Consider the following 21,787-nt stretch of genomic DNA (forward strand, 5'->3'; position numbering starts at 1 on the left):
TGTAGTATGGGCCCATAGGAGATGGGCATCACATTGATCTTTACAATACAGATCTGTAATGGAGCCATGTGCATGACCCCTATAAAGACCATCACTGCATAAATTTAATTCTATATATAATAGGGTAAGGAATAAATGCAGTTTATCATTATAGGCAAGAAACGATAATGGAAAGGCTAGTAATCAGTACATATGCGTTACACATAGGAAACCTAAAAAATAAAAAACACTTTTTAAAGTCCAGTACCTTGCAGAGCCATTTTCTTCCCAAGGGGCACTTGCTTTACTTCTTTGGGTATCAGGGCTGTTGTCACGTTTGACCTTCTTAGAACTGCACAAAACGCATAAATGAAGAAAAATACACAGTATTAAGAAATGGGGTATGTAAACTTTTTGTCAGGGCATTTGGATGTTTTGGGCTGTCATTATGATTTAATGATTTAAAAAGCGAGAAAAGAGTAGTTTGACAATAAATGGCTTCACCCAACCACTAACCATGAGTGGAGAAAAAGTTTTGGTGTGATCATTCATATTCTCTGAAAAAAGGCCAAGAAAGCAAAAATTTAGCCGGGGTATGAAAACTTTTGAGCACAACTGTTTATTCAAATAGTGATAAAATGCTGTTTCTATCTGCCCAGGTTCTCCTGCTATGTCAGGGGTGGGGAACCTCAGGCCCCAGGGCCATTTACGGCTCTCAATGACCTTTTATCAGGCCCCCGAGCAGATTCTCAGCGACCGCATTCTTGGGCAAGGAGAGGTATTTTAATTACAACCAGCTCATTAATTTCTTCTTGCTCTATTAGCACACACATGCACTGTTCATTACTGAACAATGAAGGGAGATTACCTCCTGAAACCAGTGCCAGAGTCAGGATGTACTTTGTGGGCGGAGTTTGTACGGCCCCCGAAGGATGGCATAAATATCCAAATGGCACTTGGCAGAAAAAAAGATTTCCCACCCATGTGTTATGTCATCTCCTGAATTTTGTGCGTACTGCTCATTGGCAAGGAGACCAGCCACCACTGATCTCTAGGAGCGGTGGCAGAACATGGACAGTTTGTGTTGAGGTCAGTCAGGATCTTGAACATGCACTTTAGCTCCTCATCCTGACCAGGTCTCTATAGCCCCATTCATCTCTATAAAATGGCTCCTGTGCATGCACAATAGTCCAGAAGCCGTTCTAAAGTGCGATCATCTTCCTCATCAGTTCATGATCTGGCCACTGCTCACATCTGCTAAATATATATCCAAAACAAGAAAGAAATGAGTCTCAGAGCAAAATCTCAAAAAATAAAATTATTTTAATAGTAGATAATTCATAACAAAAGTCATTCCTATATATATATGTAAAGATCAGTAACAGGGATATTGGCTCTTAGAAACCACGCCCCCCGAGCAGGGCCGTATTTGCCACTAGGCACTTGAGGGCACGTGCCTAGGGCGGCGGGATGCGGGGGGGCGCCCTTGAGCTAGGTTTTTTCCTTTTTTTTTTTTTTTTATTTTATAAAACTCCGGGGTCACGTTTCCGCCCCCCCTCCTCCCTCCCCCCTTCCCGCCCCCCCCCTCCTCCCTCCTTCCCGCCCCCCTCCCTCCCTCCCTGAAGACGTAATACTCACCTTCCTCCAGCGGTGGCTGCAACTGCGTCTCAGCGCCGTCCTGTCTTCAGCGGTCACATGGTACCGATCATTAAGGGTGATGAATATGCGCATATTCATCACCCTTAATTAGCGCTACCATGTGACCGCTGAAGACAGGAAGGAAGACGCTGAGATGCCAGGAAGTTCTGTGCTGCGCGCCGGTGAGAGGTAAGTATGACAGGGAAAAAAGTGGGGTGCCGTGCACACAGGGGAGGAGGATGGGGAGCCATGCATACAGGGGAGAAGGATGGGGAGCCGTGCATACAGGGGAGAAGGATGGGGAGTCGTGCATACAGGGGAGAATGATGGGGAGCCGTGCACACAGGGGAGAAGGATGGGGAGCCGTGCATACAGGGGAGAAGGATGGGGAGCCGTGCATACAGGGGAGGATGGGGAGTCGTGCATACAGGGGAGAAGGATGGGGAGCCGTGCACACAGGGGAGAAGGATGGGGAGCCATGTACACAGGGGAGAAGGATGGGGAGCCGTGCACACAGGGGAGAAGGTTGGGGAGCCGTGCACACAGGGGAGAAGGATGGGGAGCCGTGCACACAGGGGAGAAGGATGGGGAGCCATGTACACAGGGGAGAAGGATGGGGAGCCGTGCACACAGGGGAGAAGGATGGGGAGCCGTGCACACAGGGGAGAAGGATGGGGAGCCGTGCATACAGGGGAGAAGGATGGGGAGCCGTGCATACAGGGGAGAAGGATGGGCAGCCATGAACGCAGGGGAGAAGGATGGGGAGCCATGAACGCAGAGTGGGAGGATGGGGGAGCCATGAACGCAGAGTGGGAGGATGGGGGAGCCATGAACGCAGAGTGGGAGGATGGGGGAGCCATGAACGCAGGGGAGAAGGATGGGGGAGCCATGAACGCAGGGGAGAAGGATGGGGAGCCATGAACGCAGAGTGGGAGGATGGGGGAGCCATGCTTGCAGGGGAGAAGGATGGGGGAGCCATGAACGCAGGGTGGGAGGATGGGGGAGGCATGAACGCAGTGTGGGAGGATGGAGTATAAATATGGAGTATAAATACTGGGCCCTATAAGGGGGACACAGTGTGAGAGGACAGTGTGAAGAGGGGACTGGTATAGAAAGGAGAGGACAGTGTGAAGAGCATGTACCATAAGAGGGACAGTGTGGGGGTCATACTTTGTGCAGACAATATAGTGAGGGGCAATTTTTTATTTGGGAGCATTATAATGACACTTGTATCTTTAAGGGCGTCATGTGGAGACTTTCTGCAAAAGAGCGGCGAAGATGGAAGTCTGCAGAGACGGCTGTGGATGAGAAAACTCATCATGGGATCTGGACAAGATGAAGAAAAGGAGAACGGCTCCAGAGGCGACGTCATCTATAAGGTACCTGGATGTAAATGTTATTTGTGATGCTAACTCTCATGTTTTTATATATGTTAGGAGATTTAAAGGGACACTGTCACCTGAATTTGGAGGGAACAATTTTCAGCCATAGGGGTGGGGTTTTCGGGTGTTTGATTCACCCTTTCCATACCCGCTGGCTGCATGCTGGCTGCAATATTGGATTGAAGCTCATTCTCTGTCCTCCGTAGTACATACTGTACCTGCACAATCTGCAATCTTGCCTTGCGCAGGCGTGTACTATGGAGGACAGAGAATGAGCTTCAATCCAATATTGCAGCCAGCATGCAGCCAGCGGGTAAGGAAAGGGTGAATCAAACACCCGAAAGCCCCGCCCCTATGGCTGAAAATTGTTCCCTCCAAATTCAGGTGACAGAGTCCCTTTTAAAGGGGATGTCCAGGCTTGTGATGAGTCTGCAGTCATTCTTTGTGACTGCAGACTTCTGAATTCTCACAGTGCACACTGCACGCTGTCAGGATTCTCTCATGCTGGGGATTTACATTAATGCGATCACGTGCTGACTAGACATGCGTGACCTCCGTCAATGAAAATGAACTGAGCGAGGCCGGGCACATCTAGTCAGAATGTGGTCAGAAGTCTACAAATCACATACTTGTGCTGACATGACCGTCCACCGGCAAGGGAGAATCCTAAAAGTGCAGTGCATGCGTTGTGAGAATTCAGAAGCTGCGATGTCAGGATTCAGCTCTGCAAGTTCCAGTAGTCGTCACATGGACACGTCACTCATATGCGATTTTGCAGACTTAGGGTGTGTGTCCACGTTCAGGATTGCATCAGGATTTGGTCAGTATTTTACATCAGTATTTGTAGCCAAAACCAGGAGTGGGTGATAAATACAGAAGTGGAGCATATGGTTCTATTATAGTTTTCCTCTAATTGTTCCACTCCTGGTTTTGGCTACAAATACTGATGAAAAATCCTGACCAAATCCTGATGCAATCCTGAACGTGGACACATACTCTTATGGTCCTGTGACATCGAGCTTCTCTTCTGCTTCTCTTAGTTTTTCACTGAACATTGAGAGCATTAGGGAGAGGAGCTCGTGGGCACATGACTGAGTGTGCAAATCACATATGTCCTTGGCGGAGGGGGGGCACCAAAATGAATTCTTTCCCCGGGTGCCAGAAACCCTAGATACACCTCTGCTGGTATGCTACTGCGAGCGGTGATTACCGGGTGCGGTGGAGGGAGGTCTGTGCACAGGCAGTGAGGCAGGGACTGAGGGTGTGCACAGAGAGAATGGAGACCCGGAGACTGCCCGTCCCAGTCTACGCCGTAGCCTAGAGCCCTCATTATCATAGGAATATGGCAGTTAATAAATTGCTTTTCTGAAGCTTTATAGTGTAGTTTTAGGTCAGGGAGGGTTGGATAGGGATGAGCTAGCAAGGTGCAGGGACAGGTAATGATGGCTACTTGCGAACATGTGCGGCAATTGCGGTTTTGCACTTACGATGATACATAAAACACTGCTAGTAGTGTTTTTTCTCATTGCTGCAAGTACCGCATTTGCCGGATGGCGGCAAAACCGCAAGAGCCGCACATGTCTGTAAGTCCCATAGGGAATGAATGAGGCCGAACGCAGTGTTGCCCTAAGTGATCCATTACGCGGCAGATGCGGAAAAACTGTCGGATCTGCTGCAAAAGGCGACTTTCACATCAGCGATTTTTGCCAAAGTCACTGCCGATAGTGTCATACTCACCAAAGGGGGAGGCAGCGCTAAAAGTGCCTAGGGCAGCAGAAACTCTAAATACGGCCCTGCCCCCGAGGAAGCAAGCACTATCAGCGAAACGCGCGTCGGGGCCTCTGTCCGCATCTGGTTAATAGGTTGGTATTATTTCACACTCATTTTATGTCCCCCATTCCTGACCTCCTTTACCATATCAGAACCAGAAACACATGGGCTACTTGCACAGTGAATAAGTCTGTAGGAACCAGTTCACACACCACCAAGAAACTTGAAGACACAAAAGAGCACAGTGAGGTCAAAAATACTATTAATAATAGTAATAATATATTAATAATAATAATATATAAATAATATAAAAAAATCACAGTAATAAGCAAGTGCTAGTCAAAAGATGGAAAAAACAGGATATTTAGTTGATACTTTTTTTGCAAAAAAATGTATACTAAGCTGCTCCACCAATCGTCAAGGTATACCCATATAGAGCAGTCCTACCTAATGTATATAATCCCTATCTGATGTATTTAAAAACTTGATCATCTGTATAGTACCTGTATAGAGGTAGAGAGGGAATTTTCATGTGGACATGCTGGTTCTGTAATTGTTCTCTTGTTTCTGCAAGACTAGGGAGTCCACCACTCCTTATGGGTCATTTGCATCAGAGCTGTTCGAGCCAGCATGTCCACATGAAAATTCCCTCTCTGAACCCTGCTTATACAGGTACAATACAGATAATCAGGTTTTTAAATACATCAGATAGGGATTATATACATTAGGTAGGACTGCTCTATATGGGTATACCTTGACGATTGGTGGAGCAGCTTAGTATACATTTTTTTGCAAAAAACGTTTTTTCCATCTTTTGACTAGCACTTGCTTATTACACTGATTTTTTTACAACAGAGTATTTTTTACCTCACTGTGCTCTTTTGTGTCTCCTTTACCATATGCATTGCTATACGTAAATGGGCTTAATCTGTGGCGGTTGTTTTCATTTGACCCTTTATGTCTATCTGTGGCTCTCTGTCTTATACTGTATTGACTTGATCTTTTTACTTTGTATTGCACTTGCATATCAGTATGAGCCTCTGTGCTATGCCAAGTCAATTTACCATAGCCCTAGTGTATGCTTGTTTAAGGGAATCATTTGTATGAACATCAGTGGGACATCATTGTATTAATTATATTCCAGCCATTGCCAGGTGTGGTTTCTAGGTAACATAGTAACATAGTTATTAAGGTTGAAGGAAGACTAAGTCCATCTAGTTCAACCCATAGCCTAACCTAACACGCCCTAACATGTTGATCCACAGGAAGGCAAAAAAAAACCATGTGGCAAATAGTAAGCTCCACTTTGGGGAAAAAAATTCCTTCCCGACTCCACATACGGCAATCAGACTAGTTCCCTATATCAACGCCCTATCAAGGAATCTAGTATACATACCCTGCAACATTATACTTTTCAAGAAAGGTATTCAATCCCCTCTTAAATTTAAGTAATGAATCACCCATTACAACATCATACTGCAGAGAGTTCCATAGTCTCACTGCTCTTACAATAAAGAACCCGCGTCTGTTATTATGTCTAAACCTTCATTCCTCCAGACGTAGAGGATGCCCCCTTGTCCCTGTCTCAGGTCTATGATTAAAAAGATCATCAGAAAGGTCTTTGTACTGTCCCCTCACATATTTATACATTAAAATAAGATCACCCCTTAGTCTTCGTGTTTCCAAACTAAATAGCCCCAAGTTTAATAACCTATCTTGGTATTGCAGACCCCCAGTTCTCTAATAACCTTGGTCTCTCTTCTCTGCACCCGCTCCAGTTCAGCTATGTCTTTCTTATACACCGGAGACCAAAACTGTGCACAGTATTCTAAGTGTGGTCGAACTAGTGACTTGTATAGAGGTAAAGTTATGTTCTCCTAATGTGCATCTATGCCTCTTTTAATGCATCCCATTATTTTATTTGCCTTTGTAGCAGCTGCCTGACACTGGCCACTAAACATGAGTTTGTCATCCACCCATACACCCAGGTCTTTTTCATTGACGGTTTTGCCCAGAGTTTTAGAATTAAACGCATAGTTATACATCTTACTACTTCTACCCAAGTGCATGACCTTACATTTATCCCCATTAAAGCTCATTTGCCACTTATCAGCCCAAGCTTCTAGTTTACATAAATCATCCTGTAATATAAAATTGTCCTCCTCTGTATTGATTACCCTGCAGAGTTTAGTGTCATCTGCAAATATTGAAATTCTGCTCTGAATGCCCTCTACAAGGTCATTAATAAATATGTTAAAAAGAAGAGGGCCCAATACTGACCCCTGTGGTACCCCACTGCTAACCACGACCCAGTCCGAGTGTGCTCCATTAATAACCACCCTTTGTTTCCTATCCCTGAGCCAGCTCTTAACCCACTTACACATATTTTACCCTATCCCCATTATTCTCATTTTACGTATGTATCAACCTTTTGTGTGGCACCGTATCAAAAGCTTTTGAGAAGTCCATATACACTACATCCACTGGGTTCCCTTGGTCCAGTCCAGAAGTTACCTCTTCATAGAAGCTGATCATATTAGTCTGACATGAACGGTCCCTAGTAAACCCGTGCTGATACTGGGTCATGAGGTTATTCCTCTTCAGATACTCCAGCATAGCATCCCTTAGGTATGCCCTCCAGGATTTTACCCACAGTAGAGGTTAAGCTTACTGGCCTATAATTACTGAGTTCAGTTTTTGTTAACAGACCCTGTTATTATGGAGTCTTTAAAGATTAAAAATAATGGTCTATCAATGACTGTACTTAATTCCTGCAGTACTCGGGGGTGTATCCCATCCGGGCCCGGAGATTTGTCAATTTTAGTGATTTTTACACACTGACGTACTTCCTGCTGGGTTAAGCAGGTGACATTTAATGGGGAATTTTTATCACTAGTCATTTTGTCTGCCATGGGATTATCTTGTGTAAATACTGATGAAAAAAAGTCATTTAGCATATTGGCTTTTTCCTCATCCTCCACCATTTCACCCAGACTATTTTTAAGGGGGCCAACACTATCATTTTTTAGTTTCTTACTATTTACGTAGGTGACACTATCCCGGTCACTGATTTTTACATATATAGGACTTTTGTTATGAATGATCTACTATTAAAATAATTTTATTTTATGAGATTTTGCTGAGACTCATTTCTTTCTTGTTTTGGGTATATATTTCAGTTTTGTTGTGATAGAGCTACTATATAATTTTTTGGCCATTTGTTTTGGTTTAAATCACATCTGCTAAAGCGCATGTTCAAGATTCAAGATCCTGACTGACCTCAATACAAGCTGTGCATGTTCTGCATATATATACACACACAATCCCAAAGACCTATGTTAATGAAGCAGTGTAACCACCACTCTCTATTCATCCCTGGGGTCTATGGGACCACTATTGTACATGTGTTACTGTCAGTTCTAAAGCCAGGAATGGTTAAAAAGAGTGGTCCCACATGGATATTACACTCCATTTACAAGACGAACATGGGATCTTTGTTCTTTTACTCTTTGGGGTTCCGAGTGGTGGGATTCTCATAATCATACACTTACCACTTGTCCTGTGGATAGGAAATAAAAATTGGTGGTGGGATCAATTTAAATTCTAAATAATTCAGTCTTTATTAAGCTCTTGTGGGATATAGGAGGATGCAGTATTGAAATCTATATACATAATGTATAGTCAAATGAAGAACACACATATATTCCAAGAAAGACATATCCCATAATTTACAGAGTTTCACAGCTTCAATTACAGATGCAAACTAATGTTTCCTTTTATGTCAATGGAGATTTTATTTTCCCTGTTGGTGCTTGTTCTAGAGAAATAAATACATGTACACAGGCTTGTACAGAACGAAGAAGTCATTAGTAGAACAATCACAGCAGGGAGAACAATGAGTGCAAATGTGCGGCTGGGGCAGCGCCGGCGAAACTCTACACTGCTACCGCCGTACACTTGTGAAACAAAACACCAAATACATAAATTGTTTCCTCTAAGAAAAAGAAAGATAAAGATTTTATAAGACAAAGAAAAAGATAATACAATATGCAAACTTTTCTCAGCTTATTATAAACTTTTTTTTACATGAGTACACTACAGCTGAATGCCAAATTATCACTGCAATATGTGGAATTTATATGAAGTTTCTTCTGAACATCCTTTTTGTCTATGATAAATGCATAAAAATGTCTCACTATATGAGGTATATCTCGCCAGGTTGAACCCATTGCTGTCATACATTTCCTATACTAGAAAATGACAAAGGGTGTTTTATACATGTCACATAATGATGACTGTTACATCTAGGAAGAAGCTTACTACTAAAATTATGTCTCCAGTAGCATTAGCCCAGGTTTCTACATAAAAAGCCACGGTTTTCAATCACATTAATATCCATGGCTGCAGGTGTCATAAGCATACTACCAGAATCATGGCTCAGCTCCGAGTGGTAATGGCAGTACGTGTGTGTGCACACGTTGTAGATTTGGTGCGTTTTTGTCGATTTTTTTCTGCACGAAATCCTGAATCTAAACCTGATGACATCAAAGTGAATGAGAAACCTGAAGCATCACGCACACATTGAGTACTAGATGGCAGCCCGATTCTAAAGAATCGGGAGTCTAGAATCCATATATACTTTATTTATTCAAATGTAAGAATAATACAATTAATAAATAATAGTAAGAAAGAACAAAAATAATATGCAGTATATGGAGAAAACACCAAACAAAAGTTCAAAATTGGTGTGAAAATGTCACTGAACCACTTCACAACTAAATATATATAGTTTCGGTAAATGGTATTATCATTTTTTTGACGAAATTCGGCAGGAGCTTGAAGAGCAACGTCACTGGGCCCGCCTCCACGCAGTAGAAACTTGCTGTGAGGTAAAAATTCAAAAATCACACCAAAATGGCGGGCGGAGTGTGTCACAGTACGGCACGTTTCTGATTGGTCGCTCGCAGCAGGCGGCAACCAATCAGACACTGGACACTGTTGACGTCACTTATCTCCGGACATTAGCTCCGGACATTAGCTCCGGACATTATCTCCGCACATTAGCTCCGGACATTAGCTCTGGACAAAGCCACGGAAGTTAGCACAAATTGCAGGAAGTAGTATTCTAGGCAATTAATCTCCGGACATTAGCTCCGGACATTAGCTCCGGACATTAGCTCCGGACAAAGCCACAGAAGTTGGCACAAATTGCAGGAAGTAGTATTCTAGGCAATTATATATTAGATTTGTGACTTGCAGATTTGGTGCAGAAAATAATCTGCAGCATGTCAATTCTCTGTGCGTTTTTCATCACTGAATTCACTCAAATCATTTGAAAACGCAGGGAAAAATTTAAAGAGATGCAGAAATTATACTCAATGAGTGCACATATCCTAAAGTATAGGGTATGTGCACACGATGCAGATTTAGTGCAGAATTAGTGCAAATCCGCATCAATTCCACACAAAAAAAGTACTGAAATTGCATCAAAAACGCACCTGCGGATTCTGTCAGGAGAAGCGGATTTAGTGCAGAAAATTCTGCACCACATTTCCTATGTGTGCACATGGCCTTATAGGCGACTGCTGCAGCCAATGATTGTATTAGAAATTACTAAAGATAGATATAAAGAAATTGTCCACCACTTGTACAACTTCTTCTCATACCGCACGCTGTTGTGAATTCTGTGGCTGAATTCACTTCTGTGGTCACAAGTGGTATTGCAGTCTCTGGGCTTCCTCCCTCAGGTGTTTTGGTGAGCTCGTTGGCTGCCTTGCTATTTAGCTCCACCTGAGTCTGTCTTCCTTGCTCCTTGTCAATGTTCCAGTGTTGGATCTGAGCTACTGCATCTTTCCTTGGGCCTGCTGCTCTGCTAGATAAGTGCTTCTAGTTTGTTTTCTGTTTTTTCTGTCCAGCTTGCTATTAACTTTTGCTGGAAGCTCTGAGAAGCAAAGGGGTGCACCGCCGTGCTGTTAGTTCGGCACGGTGGTTTTTTTTGCCCCTTTGCGTGGTTTTCGTTTTAGGGTTTTTTGTAGACTGCATAGTTCTCTTTGCTATCCTCGCTCTGTCTAGAATATCGGGCCTCACTTTGCTGAATCTATTTCATTCCTACGTTTGTCTTTTCATCTTGCTAACAGTCATTATATGTGGGGGGCTGCCTATTCCTTTGGGGTATTTCTCTGAGGTAAGTCAGGCTTGTATTTCTATCTTCAGGCTAGTCAGCTCCTCAGGCAGTGCCGAGTTGCATAGGTAGTGATAGGCGCAATCCACTGCTGCTTATAGTTGTGTGAGGATAGATTAGGTACTGCAGTCTACAGAGATTCCACGTCTCAGAGCTCGTCCTATTGTTTTTGGTTATTGCCAGATCTCTGTATGTGCGCTGATTACTGCACGCTGTGTTGCCTGATTGCCAGCCATAACAGTACAAGGAGCCACACCAATGATTCCCAATAGAGGGAAAAAAGAAATCCTGACAGCATTTTTTTTTCTTAGCTCTGTCTTCAGTCTTTTTTTTCCCCTAGACATTAGAGTGCTTCAGGACACAGCTGTGGACATGGATATTCAGGCTCTGTGCTCCTCAATGGATAATCTCGTTGTAAATGTACAAAAGATTCAAGATACTATTGATCAGAAATCGATGCTAGAACCAAGAATTCCGATTCCTGATTTGTTTTTTGGTGACAGAACTAAGTTCCTGAGCTTCAGAAATAATTGTAAGCTATTTTTGGCCTTGAAACCTCATTCTTCTGGTAATCCTATTCAACAGGTTTTGATTATTATTTCTTTTTTGCGCGGCGACCCACAGGACTGGGCGTTTTCTCTTGCACCAGGAGATTCTGCATTGAGTAATGTTGATGCATTTTTCCAGGCGCTGGGATTGCTTTACGATGAGCCTAATTCAGTGGATCAGGCTGAGAAAAATCTGCTGGCTTTATGCCAGGGTCAGGATGATGTAGAAGTATATTGTCAGAAATTTAGGAAGTGGTCAGTACTCACTCTGTGGAATGAATCTGCACTAGCGGCTTTGTTCAGAAAGGGTCTCTCTGAAGCTCTTAAGGATGTAATGGTGGGATTTCCTATGCCTGCTGGTTTGAATGAGTCTATGTCCTTGGCCATTCAGATCGGTCGTCGCTTGCGCGAGCGTAAATCTGTGCACCATCTGGCGGTATTGTCTGAGAGTAAACCTGAGCCTATGCAGTGCGACAGGACTATGACTAAAGTAGAACGGCAAGAACACAGACGTCTGAACAGACTGTGTTTCTATTGTGGTGATTCTACTCATGCTATTTCTAATTGTCCTAAACGCACTAGGCGGTTCGATAGCTCTGCCGTTATTGGTACTGTACAGTCCAAATTCCTTTTGTCCATTACCTTAATGTGCTCTTTGTCATCGTATTCTGTCATGGCGTTTGTGGATTCAGGCGCTGCCCTGAATCTGATGGATTTGGATTATGCTAAACGTTGTGGATTTTTCTTGGAGCCTTTGCGGTATCCTATTCCGTTGAGAGGAATTGATGCTACACCTTTGGCCAAGAATAAGCCTCAGTACTGGGCCCAGCTGACCATGTGCATTGCTCCTGCACATCAGGAAGTTATTCGCTTTCTGGTACTGCATAATTTGCATGATGTGGTCGTGTTGGGGTTGCCATGGCTACAAACCCATAATCCAGTATTGGATTGGAACTCTATGTCGGTAACCAGCTGGGGTTGTCAGGGAGTACATGGTGATGTTCCATTTTTGTCTATTTCGTCATCCATTCCTTCTGACATCCCAGAGTTCTTGTCGGACTTTCAGGATGTATTTGAAGAGTCCAAGTCTGATGCCCTACCTCCGCATAGGAATTGTGATTGTGCTATCGATTTGATTCCTGGTAGTAAATTCCCTAAGGGTCGTTTATTTAATTTGTCCGTACCTGAACACACCGCTATGCGCAGTTATGTGAAGGAGTCCCTGGAGAAGGGACATATTCGCCCATCGTCGTCACCATTGGGAGCAGGGTTCTTTTTTGTAGCCAAGAAGGATGGTTCGCTAAGACCGTGTATTGATTACCGCCTTCTTAATAAGATCACTGTTAAATTTCAGTATCCCTTGCCATTGATTTCTGACTTGTTTGCTCGGATTAAGGGGGCTAGTTGGTTCACCAAGATAGATCTTCGTGGTGCGTATAATCTGGTGAGAATCAGGCAGGGAGATGAATGGAAAACGGCATTTAATACGCCCGAGGGTCATTTTGAGTATCTGGTGATGCCGTTCGGACTTGCCAATGCTCCATCTGTTTTTCAGTCTTTTATGCATGACATTTTCCGTGAGTATCTGGATAAATTCTTGATTGTTTACTTGGATGACATTTTGATCTTCTCAGATGATTGGGAGTCTCATGTGAAGCAAGTCAGAATGGTTTTCCAGGTACTGCGTGCTAATTCCTTGTTCGTGAAGGGATCAAAGTGTCTCTTCGGTGTGCAGAAAGTTTCATTTTTGGGGTTCATCTTTTCCCCTTCTACTATCGAGATGGATCCGGTTAAGGTTCAGGCCATCCAGGATTGGACTCAGCCGACTTCTCTAAAGAGTCTGCAGAAATTCCTGGGCTTTGCTAATTTTTATCGTCGCTTCATCTGTAATTTTTCTAGCATTGCCAGACCATTGACCGATTTGACCAAGAAGGGTGCTGATTTGGTTAATTGGTCTTCTGCTGCCGTGGAAGCTTTTCAGGAGTTGAAGCGTCGTTTTTGCTGTGCCCCTGTGTTGTGTCAACCTGATGTTTCTCTTCCGTTCCAGGTCGAGGTTGATGCTTCTGAGATTGGTGCAGGGGCGGTTTTGTCACAGAGAGGTTCTGGTTGCTCAGTGTTCAAACCATGTGCTTTCTTTTCCAGGAAATTTTCTGCTGCTGAGCGTAATTATGATGTGGGCAACCGAGAGTTGCTGGCCATGAAGTGGGCATTCGAGGAGTGGCGTCATTGGCTTGAGGGTGCTAAGCATCGCGTGGTGGTTTTGACTGATCATAAGAACCTTACTTATCTTGAGTCTGCCAAGCGCTTGAATCCTAGACAGGCCCGTTGGTCGTTATTTTTTGCTCGTTTTGATTTTGTGATTTCATACCTTCCGGGCTCTAAAAATGTGAAGGCGGATGCTCTGTCTAGGAGTTTTGTGCCCGACTCTCCGGGGTTATCTGAGCCGGCGAGTATCCTCAAGGAAGGAGTCATTGTGTCTGCCATCTCCCCTGATTTGCGGAGAGTGTTGCAGAAATTTCAGGCTAATAAACCTGATCGTTGTCCAGCCGAGAAACTGTTCGTCCCTGATAGGTGGACTAATAAACTTATCTCTGAACTTCATTGTTCGGTGCTGGCCGGTCATCCAGGAATCTTTGGTACCAGGGAGTTGGTTGCTAGATCCTTCTGGTGGCCATCTCTGTCGCGGGATGTGCGTGCTTTTGTGCAGTCCTGTGGAATTTGTGCTAGGGCTAAGCCCTGCTGTTCACGTGCCAGTGGGTTGCTTTTGCCCTTGCCGGTCCCGAAGAGGCCTTGGACACATATTTCGATGGATTTCATTTCTGACCTTCCCGTTTCTCAAAAAATGTCGGTCATTTGGGTGGTCTGTGATCGCTTTTCTAAAATGGTCCATCTGGTGCCTTTGGTTAAATTGCCTTCCTCCTCTGATTTGGTGCCTTTGTTCTTCCAGCATGTGGTTCGTTTACATGGCATTCCTGAGAATATTGTTTCTGACAGAGGTTCCCAGTTTGTCTCGAGGTTCTGGCGAGCCTTTTGTGGTAGGATGGGCATTGACCTATCTTTCTCCTCGGCCTTCCATCCTCAGACTAATGGCCAGACCGAACGAACCAATCAGACCTTGGAAACATATCTGAGATGTTTTGTTTCCGCTGACCAGGATGATTGGGTGTCATTTTTGTCGTTGGCTGAGTTCGCCCTTAATAATCGGGCCAGCTCGGCTACCTTGGTCTCTCCATTTTTCTGCAATTCTGGGTTCCATCCTCGTTTCTCTTCAGGACAGGTTGAGTCTTCGGACAGTCCTGGTGTGGATTCTGTGGTGGACAGGTTGCAGCAGATCTGGACTCAGGTAGTGGACAATTTGACCTTGTCCCAGGAGAAGGCTCAGCTTTTCGCTAATCGCAGACGCCGTGTGGGACCCCGACTTCGTGTTGGGGATCTGGTTTGGTTATCTTCTCGTCATATTCCTATGAAGGTTTCCTCTCCTAAATTTAAACCTCGTTTTATTGGTCCGTATAGGATTTCTGAGATTCTCAATCCGGTGTCTTTTCGTCTGATCCTCCCAGACTCCTTTTCCATACATAATGTATTCCATAGGTCGTTGTTGAGGAGATACGTGGCACCTATGGTTCCATCTGTGGAGCCTCCTGCCCCTGTTTTGGTGGAGGGGGAATTGGAGTATATTGTGGAGAAGATTTTGGATTCTCGTGTCTCTAGACGGAAACTCCAGTATCTGGTCAAATGGAAGGGTTATGCTCAGGAAGATAATTCCTGGGTTTTTGCCTCTGATGTCCATGCCCCAGATCTTGTTCGTGCCTTTCATGTGGCTCATCCTGGTCGGCCTGGGGGTTCTGGTGAGGGTTCGGTGACCCCTCCTCAAGGGGGGGGTACTGTTGTGAATTCTGTGGCTGAATTCACTTCTGTGGTCACAAGTGGTATTGCAGTCTCTGGGCTTCCTCCCTCAGGTGTTTTGGTGAGCTCGTTGGCTGCCTTGCTATTTAGCTCCACCTGAGTCTGTCTTCCTTGCTCCTTGTCAATGTTCCAGTGTTGGATCTGAGCTACTGCATCTTTCCTTGGGCCTGCTGCTCTACTAGATAAGTGCTTCTAGTTTGCTTTCTGTTTTTTCTGTCCAGCTTGCTATTAACTTTTGCTGGAAGCTCTGAGAAGCAAAGGGGTGCACCGCCGTGCTGTTAGTTCGGCACGGTGTTTTTTTTTGCCCCTTTGCGTGGTTTTCGTTTTAGGGTTTTTTGTAGACTGCATAGTTCTCTTTGCTATCCTCGCTCTGTCTAGAATATCGGGCCTCACTTTGCTGAATCTATTTCATTCCTACGTTTGTCTTTTCATCTTGCTAACAGTCATTATATGTGGGGGGCTGCCTATTCCTTTGGGGTATTTCTCTGAGGTAAGTCAGGCTTGTATTTCTATCTTCAGGCTAGTCAGCTCCTCAGGCAGTGCCGAGTTGCATAGGTAGTGATAGGCGCAATCCACTGCTGCTTATAGTTGTGTGAGGATAGATTAGGTACTGCAGTCTACAGAGATTCCACGTCTCAGAGCTCGTCCTATTGTTTTTGGTTATTGCCAGATCTCTGTATGTGCGCTGATTACTGCACGCTGTGTTGCCTGATTGCCAGCCATAACAGCACGCTTGGCCCGATAAAATAAAAAATCCTTTACTCACCTTCCATACTAGCGCTATTTCCGCGGTGTCAGCACTCACTCTCCCAGGGGATCCTGTGCTGTCGTGACATGTGACCTCGGCACCCAATCAGTACTGGTTTCACTGTCTCCGCCTCCAGACGAATTGAACATGAAGAGGAAGTGAGACAGCAGCTGCAGCCCGGAATTCCTCCCCATGTTAGATTTGTCCAAAGGAGGAGACAGTGACGCCAGCTCTGATTGGGCACCATGGTCACATGTCACAACAGCAGCACGGGAGCCCCGGAGAGCGCGAGCGCCAACACCATGGGAACGGCACCAGCATGTGAGGAGAGTATAGGTTTTTATTTTATCGGGCCAAACATTTATATCAAGACGGGGTTGTCCAAATAGTGGACAACCCCTGTAATATTAAATGTCCTCAATCACTCACCCCTTGCATTGGCTGCAGGCAGTCAGAATTTTATTCTCTAATTCTATGCCTGAGACTAGCAAAGGAAGGAATTTGTCTCTCTTGACCCATTAACGTTTGGATGTATAACCACTAAAAACACATATTATAAAATTAAACTTTTTTTTTTTTAATTAATTTTGTACCGGCATGGAAAGTTATGAAACTTTGCTAATCATTTTTTGGGGTAAATTTGTCTTTATTACTGTAAAAAATTGCATGCGAGTGTCTTCCAAAATTGCTTTTCCACAGTATATATGCCAAAATGCACTCATTGGGAGTACAGATGATGGCAGTTAAAGGATCAGCCCAGTACCTCTGTGTCACTAATAACTCTGGGGATAAGATGATCTGATAAGCACAGCACTCATAGGAGAAGATGAGTCTGACATCTTCAATGCTAGCGTCTGTACTCCAAATGAGTATGTACTGGTATCACTGCAGGTAAATAGACAGGGGTAAAGCATGGGATTTGGAAGACTTTATCTATTTTTTTTTAAGGAATGAAAACAAAACCTTTAACAAAATGATTTACAAAGCTTCATAGCTTTCCATGCTGACAGTGAGGGGCAGTCCGGCTCTTTCTGGCAGATTGCATCATGTGGCCTTGCTCACCAAAAAGAGTCAGGTGAATACCTAGTAAAATCGCTGCTGTCCCATGCGGGTTTTGGCATCATAGATGAGTTTTACCCCCACTGAGAGCTATTCAGAAACTTCAAGTGACTTTCACGGTGGTGCCGACTACCAAAGTTCAGAGAAGGGGCCGGCGCTTTGTGCTGGATCATTTGTGAACGACCCATCACTACATGCTGGACAAAATTATAGAAAAAAAATAAAGTTAAGCTTAGTTACTCTTTTTAAACCTTTCTGTCATTTAGACCAATAAAAACACAATTATTGTTTCACTTTCCATCTGCATTTCATGTAATTGTCTACAATAAATGTAATGATATAATATGGAATAATGTTGTAATGTACCTTTTTATTGGTGAAGGGGCAATAATTTTGGTCGTCCCTTCGTTTTCCTCATTTTCTCCATTCGTCATGATCGGCTCTGAATTATTTGAACCTAGAAACAAAAAAACTTTCCTTGTGAGTTGGTAACTTCTCACTGTATCACGCATGACAGACAGATACTCATGTTATATTACATTTATTTCAGGTCTGCTCATTTCTGTCATCACAGATCAGCAATGCAAAAATCTAAATGCTGCTTAGGGCTAAAATCACAAGTCAGAGATGAACAAGTTTCTTTGAAGTAGTTTTGCTCTGCTGATACAGCAGTATTGTCAAAGCTGGGCAGATTGTGGAAAAAATTGTTGGGTTATTTGGAAGCTTTTTCCTAAACTTAGCAGTTATTGAAGGTTGCTATGTGGAAATTCATTCTCCAAAGTTCCATTTAGAAAACTAAAATTCTACAATATTCTATGTCCTCAAAAAAAGAAAAAAACAGAATACACAAAATCATCAACAAAGTGATAAAAAGAACAAATCAACTTCAAAATATATGCAAAGTATCTGCTCGGATTCACCATATAAGGCTTTGAAAAAAGTTTGCATACCCGGTGAACTTTTCCACATTACACCCGCAAACTTAAATGTATTTTATTGTGATTGTATGTTTTATACCAACACAACATAGCAAGTATTTGAGAAGTGCAAAGGAAATGATTCAAGGTATTCTAATTATTTAACAAATATAAATCTGAAAATTGTGACTTGCATTTTTATCCTGTAGTCTAATACCCCTAAATAAAATCCTGAGTGACCAATTGCCTCCACATAATCACATAATGTGATTATATCACATAATTGAGTCCACTTGTGTGTAATTTATTCTCCGTATTACTACAGCTGTTTTTTGAAGGCCTCAGAGATGGTTGAGAACAATAGGGATCAAAGAGCACAATGACAACTAGTGAACACACCAGACAGGTCAGGGATAAAGTTGTGAAAAATAAAGCAAGGTTCGGTTATAAAAAAATCTCAAGCTCTGAAAATCTCAGAGGACTGTTCAGTCCATCATTAGAAAATGGAATGAGTATGGCACAACTGCAAACCTACCAAGACATGGCCGTCCACCTAAACTGACATCCAAGCAAGGAGAGCACTAATCACAGGAGCAGCCAAGAGACCCCTGGTCGCTGTGGAGGAGTTGCAGAGATCCACAGCTCAACCATGAGAATCTGTCTACAGGAAAAATATTAGTCTTATACTCCACAAATCTGGCCTTTATAGAAGAGTGGCATGGAGAAATCCATTTTTCAAAGCAAGCCATAAGAATTAGAACTTTATGAGCTAAAGGCACTGTACATATAATTATGTATAACGTCACGTTATTAAAGAAAATTTGTCATCAAATTTATGCCTTTCAGTCTGAGTGCAGCATAAAATAGAGACCGAGGCCTTGATTCCAGTGGTGTGTTGATAAAATCACCGTTTTATCTGCTGAAGGTCAGCTAGTCCTCTGTTGTGAATTCCGTTCTTGGGCTCCCTCCGGTGGTTGTAAATGGCACTTTTGTGAATTCTGCCCTTGGGCTCCCTCTGGTGGTTTTGAGTGGAACTGCCGCTCCTTGGGTTTAGCTTTAGCAGCTGCTTTCACTAATCGTCTCTCCTGGCTCTGCTATTTAACCTGGCTCTAGTCTTCAGCCTATGCCACTTGTCAATGTTCTCTGGCTGGATTCACATATCTGCTTGGATTCTCCTGGTTTCCTGACCAGTTCTGCAAAGATAAGTTCTGGCTTTGCTCTTTTCAGTCCACATGTTGTGGACTTATTGTTCTGTGCATTCTATTTTTGTCCAGCTTGTCACTATGGATTTTTTCTGTTAGCTGGAAGCTCTGGGAAGCAGATTTACCCTCCACACCTTTAGTCAGGTGTGGAGATTTTGTAAACTCTGTGTGGATTGTTTTGTAGTTTTTATACTGACCGCACAGTATCCTTTCCTGTCCTATCTATCAAGCTAGACTGACCTCCTATGCTAAAATCTGATTTCATCTCTGCGTATGTTATTTTCCCCTCCTCTCACCGTCAATATTTGTGGGGGGCTATCTTTCCTTTGGGGATTTTCTCTGAGGCAAGATAGGTTTCCTGTTTCCATCTTTAGGGGAAGTTAGATCTTAGGCTGTGCCGAGGGGTCTAGGGAGCGTCAGGTACCCCCCACGGCTATTTCTAGTTGCGCTGCTAGGTTCAGGGTCTGCGGTCAGTACAGATACCACCTCCTTCAGAGCTTGTCTCATGTTGTTCCTAAACCACCAGATCATAACAGTCCTCTCAATGATAAGCTATGTCTAGCCACGTCCACCACCATGGACAGCTTTCTGCTTACATTATCTGCCAAACAATGGTGGCCAGTGGGGAAAGTCAGAGCTCATGATTATCGAGTACCACATAGCAGAACAACTACATTGAGAGGGTTAGCAAAGCTGGAGCAGATAAAACAGTGTTTTATTAAAATTACAAGAAGAAACGACTGATCAAGAGTTAAAATTAAGGTCTCAATCAATATTATTAAATTAGACAGGCTCCCCAACACTTTTCAGTAACGCTAAGCGTGAAAGACCCTTTCGCCCCCAACTTTGTAAGACAGCAAAGTTGTATGGCGATACTCCCTACCATCTGTCCCTGACTTCTGATCAGACTATTCAAGATTTTTTTTTTCTTTAATCAAGACTATTTGCAGAGCTGCTTAGTTATAAGCTAGGGTCGTAGCTTTAGGTGCATAAAAAAAATCTAGTTGTGAAGATGGACAGCCTTTTATTGTTGCCCACAGTTGTTAGCAAACCTGATATACAGGCACATTCAAGATTTAAGGGGAATCTGTCAGCAGATTTTTGCTACCTCATTTGAGAGCAGCATGATGTAGGAAAAGAGAAACTGAATCCAATGATGTATCACTTAGACTACTAGGTTCAGCCGCTCTGTCACAATCAGAGTTAACAGAGTTAGCAATGCAGAAAAGCTGAGAAAGCTAACCCCGCCCACACCAGGTTCTCTAGGTACTCTGTCAGTAGACAGTGAGCTGCTTATGATAGACAGGGGCGGAGTCAGACCAGAGTCACGCACTTCTGTAGTCTGAGCAATGATAATCACAAGGTGATAAAATCTTCAGCCTAACTAAACAACAGCACACAACTGGACATGTGACACATCATTGAATTCTGTGTTTTAATCCCTACCTCATGATGTCCTCAGATTACATAGCAAAAAACTGCTGACAGATTCCCTTTAAGGCCATCTTGTGTCCATTTAGCTATTCATAGGCAGGTGTAAAACAGTCAGGTCTAGGTCCTGCTCTGCCTTCATCTATTTTGAGGCCTGTTGGGATATATCAAGACGAGATACACTGTGCGCAGAATTATTAGGCAAGTTGTATTTCACACGATTATTTTTAATATTAATTATCAACTATATTCTCAAGCAACCCAAAAGACTCAAATATCAAAGCTTAATATTTTTGGAAGTTGGACTGGGATTTTTTTTAGATTTGGCTACCTTAGGAGGATATCTGTTTGTGCAGGTAACTATTACTGTGCAGAATTATTAGGCAACTTAATAAAAACCAAATATATTCCCATCTCACTTGTTTATTTTCACCAGGTAAACCAATGTACAGTTGTGGCCAAAAGTATTGACACCCCTGCAATTCTGTCAGATAATACTCAGTTTCTTCCTGAAAATGATTGCAATAAAAACATTCTTTGGTATTATTATCTTCATTTAATGTGTCTTAAATGAAAAAAACACAAAAGAGAATGAAGCAAAAAGCAAAATATTGATAATTTCACACAAAACTCAAAAAAATGGGCCAGACAAAAGAATTGGCACCCTCAGCCAAATACTTGGTTGCACAACCTACCAAAATAACTGCGACCAACCGCTGCCGGTAACCATCAATGAGTTTCTTACAATGCTCTGCTGGAATTTTAGACCATTCCTCTTTGGCAAACTGCTCCAGGTCCCTGATATTTGAAGGGTGCCTTCTCCAAACTGCCATTTTTAGATCTCTCCACAGGTGTTCTATGGGATTCAGGTCTGGACTCATTGCTGGCCACCTTAGTAGTCTCCAGTGCTTTCTCTCAAACCATTTTCTAGTGCTTTTTGAAGTGTGTTTTGGGTCATTGTCCTGCTGGAAGACCCATGACCTCTGAGGGAGACCCAGCTTTCTCACACTGGGCCCTACATTATGC

General features: G+C 43.4%; 1 protein-coding gene across 3 annotated transcripts in view; it reads right to left on the minus strand.

The window, feature by feature from the left end:
• The window catches only part of EPB41L4A (erythrocyte membrane protein band 4.1 like 4A), a 466,075-nt gene that overhangs the window by 48,642 nt on the left and 395,646 nt on the right, over positions 1-21,787 (minus strand). For all 3 annotated transcript variants that reach the window (XM_069752770.1, XM_069752780.1, XM_069752789.1), the window contains 2 exons: positions 17,578-17,668; positions 248-331 (listed from right to left, as the gene is read on the minus strand). In XM_069752770.1, the coding sequence (XP_069608871.1) occupies positions 248-331; positions 17,578-17,668 (175 nt within the window). The remainder of the gene's footprint in view (positions 1-247; positions 332-17,577; positions 17,669-21,787) is intronic.

Source organism: Ranitomeya imitator, chromosome 1 (genome assembly GCF_032444005.1).
Source record: "Ranitomeya imitator isolate aRanImi1 chromosome 1, aRanImi1.pri, whole genome shotgun sequence".
NCBI lineage: Eukaryota > Metazoa > Chordata > Amphibia > Anura > Dendrobatidae > Ranitomeya > Ranitomeya imitator.